Source organism: Alosa sapidissima, chromosome 19 (assembly GCF_018492685.1).
Source record: "Alosa sapidissima isolate fAloSap1 chromosome 19, fAloSap1.pri, whole genome shotgun sequence".
Classification (NCBI taxonomy): Eukaryota; Metazoa; Chordata; class Actinopteri; order Clupeiformes; family Clupeidae; genus Alosa; species Alosa sapidissima.
In genome coordinates, this window is record NC_055975.1 from 20,766,726 (window position 1) to 20,776,978 (window position 10,253).

Sequence of the window (10,253 nt, forward strand, 5' to 3'; positions counted from 1 at the left end):
GCAGCTGTTCTCTAGCTGGGTCATGCTTTCATTAAACTCATTTTGGGGTCTAGAAATATGACAGATTGTATTGTAGCTCAGAAGTAGAACTACAACCACCTGGTGTTTTATTGCGAACACTTCTGTACCTTCAAACTGAAATGTATGTTTGTAAATGTCACCTGAAATGTATGTTTAAATATGTTGACTAGAACTAAAAGAACCCAGCCAAATGATGATTACTGATACTATTTATTAATAAGACATATGAAACATTGTGTAGGTGGAACATATACAAATCAAGTGTTTATTTGGCTAAATGCCTCTGTGTTTACTTGTTCCACAGTAAGTTTAGCCATCAGAACATAGTGCGCTGCATTGGAGTGAGTCTGCAGATTCTACCTCGCTTCATCCTGCTGGAGCTCATGACTGGAGGAGACATGAAGAGCTTCCTTAGACAAAACCGACCCAAAGCAGTGAGGAGCTCTCTATCTCTCTCTCTCTCCATCTCCTCTCTTTCTCTCACTGTTTCATTCTCTCTTATGTGTGTCTCTCTCTTTATGTTTGTGTATGTGCGTATGTTTACTCTCAGGCCCTTAGTACGAGTCTGACTATATGAGTTTGTTAACATACCTTTTTACTGATGAACGATCTGTCCAAATGCCAAAATGTATTTAACTGATGTTACTCATACCCTTACACGCCCTTAACATGGTGTTGTTACTGCCATCGTAGAACCAGACTTCCTCCCTGACCATGCTTGAGCTTCTACACATGGCCAGAGACATTGCCCTTGGCTGCCGATATCTGGAGGAGAACCACTTCATCCACAGGTTTCTATACTTTCCCTGTGTGAATAAGGAAATTGATGGTTTATACTGTATTATTATACCTGACTTTGGCAAAGCTAAATGTGCTCTATGTCCCCATAAGCTGAAAATGTGCTTGCCAAGTGACTATATGAGCAGATTCTTGCAAAGCAATGAAATGTCTATCCAACTAAATGCTATTAAAAAGGCATAGAGTAACTCTTTGTCCAGATGCTTGTAAAAGAAGAAAACATACGTTGAACCAGATAAGTCAGCAATATAAAATTTGTAGTCAGTTTCCTTCAGCCTTGCAGCTCTGCAAGTTTACTGGTGAATGCAGAGTGGCAGTCTGTAGATCTCTGAAATTAAATTTTGATGTAAAGCTCCTCGTCTTGTATCTGTCAGCATTGTGTTGGATTCTAACCTGAGTGAGACTCTCAGGTGGTCTGGGCTTGAGTTAGACTTTAATCCCTCTCAGCGTTTTGGAAAGAATAGCACAGTAGGTAACTGACAAATGCACAAACTAAGCTAGTTTTAAATATGAAATATAGAAGCAGCCTGCAACACTCAGTATGTTGGCCACATTTTCATATATATTGTGTTCCATATTTTCTGCATCTATTCCATATGTTGTTTTTGGAAATCCTACAGTATAGTATATTCTGTTTTATTGTATGCTTAGTCTGCCAGGTTTATATGGTTTAACATTGTGCAATGAAAAGAATGGCATTTCCAGTGGGTGACTTTTTAAATGTGTGCTTCCTTACTTTACAACCAAATGTATGAATTAAGCAATAGCATAATATAATGAAGTGCACACAAGTGACTATTTTATGGTAGTCTGGAGAATTTCTAACCGAATGGCACCTTATTGACTTTGAAAAGGAATTATGACAACTAATATATCTATATTTCTTTGTCTGATATTTTTCTGATTTTCTTAATTTTTGTTGTGAATTGATGTAATAAGATCTCTTAGTGTAAATTGTGTCACAGTCTGTTGTTTACGTTCTCTCCTCTCTCAGAGATATTGCTGCTCGAAACTGTCTCCTGACATGTACGGGTCAGGAAAGAGTGGCCAAGATTGGGGACTTTGGAATGGCCCGTGATATATACAGGTGAGACATAACACACTCAGATGTACACACACTCTCATACAGTATATTTCCATCCATATATTCTGATCACTTTTGCAGACACTGTTGTAGGATCTCCTGTCACAGTTATGTCTCAATCTGTGAGCTGATTTATGCTTCTTTTTTTAATTCCTTGGAACCATTCACATGTTGGGAGACATTCCCCCAAGATTCTAGTTATGTGTCAGGTGCTTACAAAGCTCTTTTGCTTTGCACAGCATATGTTTGTTATTTTCTCTCTCCTAAGTGCTTGGACTATCAGCTTTATTTTTAGTCATCATGGGTAAATGAATGGTTTTAATTAAGCAATTTGACTTCTAAACCTGTGCCTTGTATTTCTCCTCCAGGGCAAGCTACTATCGCAAAGGTGGCCGTGCCATGCTGCCGGTAAAGTGGATGCCACCTGAAGCTTTTTTGGAGGGCATTTTCACCTGTAAAACAGACACATGGTAACATAACACAACACCAACACATGTTCAAATAATACTTCTCACTATTACAATGTTTGATAAAAAAAAGACATAAAAAAAGATATCAAGACATATAGTTTGTTCATATACATAGATATATTTGCTATATCAATTATTTGGCCTTTAGTTCTCTGATAGAACTGAGGCTAATACAGCATGGGTTTGACGATGGGTCCTTCAACAGGGTCAGTCAGTGTGTTCTATCTATAACAGCTGGGATGCTCATTTGGAAGTAGGGCTAAGTTGGGTAGTGTGTGTGTGTGTGTATTGGGAGGTTTGTGTCATAGCTTGTCAGCTCCATTAGCTATGGGTCCTTTCCGCCCTTAATCGTGCCCTTAAGGCATCTTTAGTGTTTACAGCCGAGCTATGATAATTCCTCCACTTGCCCACAGGATCTCTCTCGGATTTACAGCAGAATTACCCCTTTCATGAGGTCGGGTTAAAAATTCAAAAAAGTTTTTTTTGTCGGTCAGTGTTGATGGGAGAACCTTTACCACACTGCAAAACAAACAATGTCATGGCCACTGCATATCCCGTAACAATTATTTCAAGCTGTTGTGGGCTACTTTGCCGTGCAAACAATAAGCAACTTAAGCATGTGCCTTCTGTTCTCGCAAAACCTATTTGTCTTGTGTAGAGTGCTGAAATCCACTGTGTTGTTCCATTCTTCTCAAGCTTCTCTGCCGCCCTCTGCAGGTCTTTTGGGGTACTGCTGTGGGAAATTTTCTCTCTGGGCTACATGCCCTACCCATGTAAAACCAATCAGGAAGTACTGGAGTTTGTCACCAGCGGAGGCAGGATGGACCCACCTAAGAGTTGTCCAGGGCCCGTGTGAGTAACTTTATTGCATCACCATTGAATTAGTTCAGATGTTGTTTTTATTGTAAGTCATGTAGTGTCATGAGTTTTGATTGGAGTATATTGGATTACACTGATATTATTTTCTTGATGCAATCAATTAATGTTATGCAATGATGACCCGGTTCAGTAGCAATTACTCAATGACATGGCCTGTTTTGGGTGGATTTCCCTCAATTTCTGCTCTTTCTTGGCAGAGTATAGTTGTTGATGAATGTGAGAACCTCCAACATGATGTTAGCAAAACAGTCCTCACACGTAGTTCTCAACAGTATTCCTTGTCACTCTGCAGCTACCGGATCATGACCCAGTGTTGGCAGCACTGCCCTGAACACCGGCCAAACTTCTCCACCATCTTGGAGAGGATCAACTATTGCACTCAGGTACCACCAGACAGACAGGGCATCAAACCAGTTCTGACCGCCATATTAGGCAAATGTTTGATCCCTCATCGCTCTTTGCCCTTCTCTGGAGACGCTTGACGCACCCACATGACGCACCCACATGACTGCCTGGCTCCTTGCTATTGCTAACACTACCAAGACATTGAGGGGGCATCGCGAATGGTCCAAATATTTACTTAACGCTTCAGCTTTGGTCAAAGGGTATATAAATACTAGCTATTAATTGCTCTTCAGTGTAGATCGTTGCCTAGCATCAGCATATTATTTATTTGACTGTCACAGTAACACTCATAGTGTTTGTTTTAAATATTGTCTGGTCATACTTCATCACTCATGAGCTTGTTTGCAATCAGTGTCTCCATCCAGCCAGTGACAAACCTATAGTCTGGCCTACTGCAGTGCAGAACCTTTCATTGAATAGTCATCATTAACTTCCTTATTTTCTCATACAACAAATGTGTTCATAACTTGCCTATCACTTTGGGTGAGAGAAATAGGATAGAGGGAGATATTTCAGCCAGAGCAACAACTTCATACATTTTTCCAGAAACTCCTGAATGATCATGTTCATTCATTGAAAATGTTCATTGTAGTGTCAATGTATAACTTCATTATCTACATCGATGGAGTGTTAATGTACATCTTAAAGCACAGCATTAAGTCTCTAACTCTAGTGAACATAAGGACACAGAAATGTCTTTATCTGTCCGTGTCCCTAGGACCCCGATGTCATCAACACACCTCTGCCAGTGGAGTATGGGCCGACCATGGAGGACGAAGGAAGCACTGTGATGCGCCCGGAAGGTTCCGGAAGCATGAGCCCTCTGTTGGTGTCCCATTCCCTGTCCCAGGACGCCTCTCTGCCTCCGGCAAGTGTCACCCTGGGCGGGGTCGTCAGCCCGCTCCCACAGATCCACAAGCCCCGGCTCCTTCTCCAGAGGCCCCAGCCACTGCCCCAGGAGGCGGCCGCATCGTACCGCGACGCCCTGGAGCCATCCTGGGCCGAGCCAGTGCCGCCTCTGGCCATCTGCTCCGGCTCCTGGCTCCAGGTTCCGGTCACCGCTGCTGCTGCCGCTGCGGCCACCGAGTTCCCCCACCACCGACCCTGCTCACGGAGCAGCTCCTCGTCTGGCAGCCAGAAGCTGAAGAACAAGACCAAGAACCTGTGGAACCCCACCTACGGCTCCTGGGTGCTGGAGAGCATCGGCCGGGCCAAGACGGCACTGTCACACACGCAGTCTGTGCCGCTGTCCTGCTCCGCCGCAGCCTGCTCCGTCCCGACCGGCGCACCCTTGTCTACCTCAGAGCGGAACGATCCGGAATCGGCGGGCGGGGGCGGTGGTTGCCAAGCCTCCGGGGGCCTGGTGCCTGCTGCAACAGTGTTGCCTGCCCCTTGCCAGACCTCCACGGGCCCCCAAGGGCTGAACTCAGGCCTGTCCTTGCGGAAGAGCCCGCTGGGAGTTGCAGCTGGTGGGGGAGGAGGTGGAGCGTCTGGGGTCCCGCCAGCCAGCGCCATGGACCTGGCCAAGCTCCAGACCTTCCCCTGCGGGAACGTCAACTACGCCTACGACGAGCAGAGCTACGAGGCCGAGAGCCTGCCTCTGGTGGTGCCCAAGGCCGTAGAGCCCAGCAGGGCGGCGGCCGCCGCTGTCCACAGCTCCTCGCCGGGCCTCTCCCTGGCAGGCCTGGCTCTGGCGCTGCCCTCCACCTCCGGACACAAGCCCCTGGTGAAGCGGCACGCCAGCTACGGGCACGAGGACATCAAGCGGCACGCCAAGGCCGAGAAGCCCACCCGGGACAGGGACTCGGGCTTCTCCCTGTCAGAGGACCTGAGCGTCACGCCCGTCTAGTAGGGGTCGCGGGTTTCCTCACTCAGGTGACCGCCCACAAGGCCGCCATCACTGGAGTGATACGTCACAACGCAAGCACTGGAATTACATTTTACACACTGGAACACCAATACACTGGAATAGACTCTTCAGTGTGCCATAATTGGCCTGCTGAAGAAATCACATGCTTGTCATTTTTAAAAAAAATCTATAGATAAATATATATATTCGAAATGAAGCCTTTTTGTACACATAGTAATGTTTCTTAAGTAGCCTTGGTACTAACGAAAAGGGTAGTAGGTGCACCCAGGAGCTTCTAAATATTTACTCACCTATGAAGACCCAGGGAATGGACAGACAGAAGATGCTGTAAGACTGACACAAACACTAGATTCTAAACAGATAATATAAGAAAGATCTGAGTTTAGAGTTAAAATAGGAGGTCAGAGATTTTTTTTTATTTGAGGATGTTGAGGAGTCTCATGATCAATACTGTGAAAAACACTTGCTAAGGTTCAACCAGCTATGCATTCTAGTTCTGGTTTCATCATTCCAGCTCTGCACTCCAGGAATGATGGCTGTGTAGCACTCTAGATTCTACTGATAACAGTTGACAGTTGTACTTCTGAAGATCCTATACTCATGTGATCGTCTGATAGTACTTTTAGGCTTTGGATTTAACGGCAGAATGTTTTAGGGAGTTGGTACAATATTATGTGTCTGAATTTGTTTTTGTTTTTCACAATACAGGTATATACTTATATTTTAGAATCTATTTGTTTCTGTGTGGAAAGGTTTTAGTAAAGCAACTGAGGGTTAATGGCTGCTTAGATTTTACACAGAGAATGGATTCTTTTTTTATGCACTAATAATGTACATACAAATTGCTGACCGCTTAGTCTTATTAGCTGCTCTTGAGATATTGCCCATTGTTCCTGCAGTACATTTGTCACTATCTGCCATTATACTAGGGGGGAGGGGCACACTGATTATATGCCATCTTTAAGTAACAGGTTTTTAAAGCAACACCAAATAGTTTTTTGTACCTTAAAATAATGTTTCCAAAATTGTTTCAGTGGTTCATCAACTCGTAACAGGGTGAACGGCACTTCTGCATTCGCTTTGCAGCCCTCTATCGGCTATAACCGCACTATGTAAGTTTGCCAGATCGGGTAGCGGATCTGTAGTTCAATAGATTGAGACATAAGAAACTACAAATTTGACTTGCATCTGATGTCGCAATACATCAAACTTTTATAAAATCATGCAACTTTCTCTACCTTGTCTATGGACATCGTTATTTGCTAAGCCGGTGCTGGATAAACAAATAGCGTGCCTGGGACAGAGGAAAAGTTCTTTGGTGTTGCTTTAAGTCCTAGGTTGGATGGCCCAAGACGGGTCACATTAAACAGGAGAAAGGTGGCCAAATGTAAAATATCACAGCAGCTATGCCTTGATAGTGGGCTATTAGCTTTACCTCTGCTGTTCTGCTGATAGTTCAGAATGAAAAGCAAACAGTGTGGGGGTATGTCAATACATTCAAAGGCTTTTTCACAAAAAATTACTCTATTTCAAAGCCCCATCTCTGGCTTCATAGAGGGTCATATGTGCTATGGCTGATGGCTGGTGTTGATTACCAGGTAGTGTGTCCCCACGTGCCTCCAGTATACACAGAGATTAACACTCAGCATTAACACTCAGCATTAACACTCAGTATTAACACTCAACATTAACACTCAACATTGACCCAGTATTTTTGTGTCATTTCGTGTCATTGTCATTGTGATATACTGGCACTGGATGGCAGCATTGTTCTCGAGTGCATCATTTAGTGCTGTTTCTCAGGCAACAAGTAGTATGAGATGTACAACATGGCACATAATGTATACTAATGGTTGTTTGTTTCTTCCTATTAGCCCACCGTTTTCTTGGCCCTTATTTACTTTAAAATCCTCTCATTTCTTTTGCAGTTGTGTACATAGTTGACTTTTTTTGCCCTATTATTTTAGGTGCTATATTATGCTTTCATCTGTATAGCTCTAACACAACCACCAAGTTATTGTATGCACTTAAACAAGCCATATTTTTCTGAACAGAAAATTAAAATGGAAAGCCTTTGACAACTACAATGCAACATCGACCTCTGTAGCTACAATGATTTTTTTTTGGTCACTGGATTTGCACATCCGTCTGCATACTGCAGAACTCTTAACAGACTTTTACTGGGAAAAGGAGATGTTTCTGTGTGAATCACTGCTGTGATGTACATCAACATCATTCTTCAGTTCTACTTTTCAGCTCTTTTAGTTTATTTGACCATACCACCATTAGTATAAACATCCTTAGCTGTACTCCAACTGTGTTGCGTTATTGTTATTCTTTGGATTCTTTCAACTGGACTAAGTCATCTATGTAGCTACGCCATGTTCATCTCATATATTTATATATTATAAAAAAAACCTTTATGAGTATACTTTGTTTTGTTTCTTGTAGATGATCACTGCCACTGGTCTGCATGGACCTTGCTATTGGGCCCTGCAGTACTTATTATTGAACCAGGAGATTGCGGTCTTCATTGAAATGCAGCACCCTGTGCTGAAGTGCTGTAGTTCAGTTGAAGACGTGTCCATTTTATTTCCTCTGTGTATTTATGTTTACGAGAGAATAGCGTTAAGAACTACTTTAGCTCCCTTTTTGTGTTCCACAAATGAGACACTGCTGTATATGGTTCCTTATTTTGATGACACTGTATTCCCATCAAAATAAATGTCTTTAAAAACCATTTGGCCCTGTATATCAAGTTCAATCAATGTTTATCAAGGTGTTTAAGACAAAGGGTTTGATCTTATTTTAACTTATTTTAATATCTTGTGGGTTTGCTTGTTTGCTTTGTTTGTCTGTCTTTGTTTGCACTGAAGGATGACTACAAGGAACTGGCTTAGGTTATTCAACCCGTGATGGTGCAATTGCTATTGTCTGCTTCTATCTTTTCTGTCCAAATAAAAGTATCGTCAGTCACAGTATGTAAACTAAGGGAACAGTTTGTCCTGAGTAAACCTACTTGTTGATGTACGCACCATAGAGGAATGATGACTATACACATACCGATCTCATACCAAACTATTGAGGAAGAACAGCTATATTTGACATAATTGCTGTCTAAACATTCAGATTGGCCTTTATTTCATGTCGCCTAGAGAGAATGAGGACTTGAGGACATGGCACTTTTAAACCCTAACCCAGACAACCACAAACAGTTAAGGGTGTGCATGCTGTTGTAGCCATCAAGCAAGGACATCTTTAACTAAGCAAGATAGCACTGAATGTATATTTACTTTTTTATTTCACAGATGTATCATGGATAAACAATACACAAATGTACATGTCATGCAAAATGCAAATACTTTTGCATAGTGTCGTGAACTTTGAAGAAGTTTCAGAAAAAAGTGTGCTTAATGGGTTTGTACTGGAATACAGTACTTTAAAAACAGCTATTAGTACTCACAGTGGATCCAAATATTCTGCTTTTCTTTGCCATAAGAGGAAAAATCACTTTAACATAAGAGGATATGAGAACAAAGTTTGAAACATACTATATCTCCTTACTTTCTCTGTACAGGCTGTGTAAAGTGGCATCAGTCAGTTGTATGAAACTGCTATCTGCAAAATCTTGTTGGGGTGGTGAGGCGTTAGAGTGATAGAGTTGCAATCCCTAATGCAATTGTTGTGCACTTTATGACACATCACAAACACACTCAGTTTTCTAGTAACGTGGACTTACTGTACATACATCACACTTCCATTCTCACAGGAGGAATGTGATTACAGTTTTTTCTGAATGCTTAAACACATTTTTTGTAACTATGGCTTTTTTTGCAAAACTCTACACACAAATGGCAAAACCACTCACTGAGTTCGCAAAACTAAAAGCACAAACACTGCTTTGCACTCAGTTTGCAATTTTGTAACACACACTTTGCACAACTGTAGGCACAATGGCTATTATTTACACTATTTTGCCAACTCTCTGGCACACTTTCTCATGTGAAAACTGTTTTAGATAATTAGTTCACTTTGCAATCAGCCTAAGCACTATAAATAAGCCACAGGTAATGTACAATGGGTACGATGGAGTGAGCAGGAAGAGTGAGAAGAGAAAAAAACAGACAAAAAAACAGTCTACATGTGGGGATATTGTCATGTCAGGCCTGGATACGTCATTCCAGAATATATTTTTCCCGGTGCCTTGGACTAGGACATTGCATGTGATGTAGACAGAATTTTGAGAGAGACGACCCGATGTAGACTGATTTGTTTTGTCTCAGTGAAATGCTATTTTGTGTTTTGACTTGGAAAAACACACTTGTGTTTGTTTTGATGTGTGTAAATAAACACTAATACTTGAAGTTGGGATCCCTGTTTGTTTACCCCCATGTTTACAGAACTATGACAAATGTATGACCTCAAACTGACATAGTCTACCTTGTGCACAGAGAAAGCAAAAGCCAGATGTGTTTTTTATTCATACCATCAGTGTGTTGTTGGCACATTGTGTGCTTACTATTGTGATGGCTTGTGTTTACTGTTAGATACAAAAACACCATTTTTACGAAGGTGTGAAGAGTTAAGCAAGGTGTGTTAGCTTTTGCAAGAGAACTACAATGTTTTGCTGATTGGGTCAGAGGTTTTGCCATTTGTGTGTAGAGTTTTGCAAAAAAAGCCATAGTTACAAAAAATGTGCTTAAGCAATCAGAAAAAACTGTAATTG

At 42.0% G+C, this 10,253-nt stretch overlaps 1 protein-coding gene across 2 annotated transcripts in view; it reads left to right on the forward strand.

Annotated features, from left to right (window-relative positions):
• The window catches only part of ltk (leukocyte receptor tyrosine kinase), a 59,831-nt gene extending 53,254 nt beyond the window's left edge, over positions 1–6,577 (forward strand). For both annotated transcript variants that reach the window (XM_042073250.1, XM_042073251.1), the window contains exons 23-29: positions 326–455; positions 715–812; positions 1,814–1,906; positions 2,272–2,373; positions 3,091–3,225; positions 3,545–3,635; positions 4,376–6,577. In XM_042073250.1, the coding sequence (XP_041929184.1) occupies positions 326–455; positions 715–812; positions 1,814–1,906; positions 2,272–2,373; positions 3,091–3,225; positions 3,545–3,635; positions 4,376–5,506 (1,780 nt within the window). In that variant the 3' untranslated portion in view covers positions 5,507–6,577. The remainder of the gene's footprint in view (positions 1–325; positions 456–714; positions 813–1,813; positions 1,907–2,271; positions 2,374–3,090; positions 3,226–3,544; positions 3,636–4,375) is intronic.
• Positions 6,578–10,253: the final 3,676 nt, after the last annotated feature.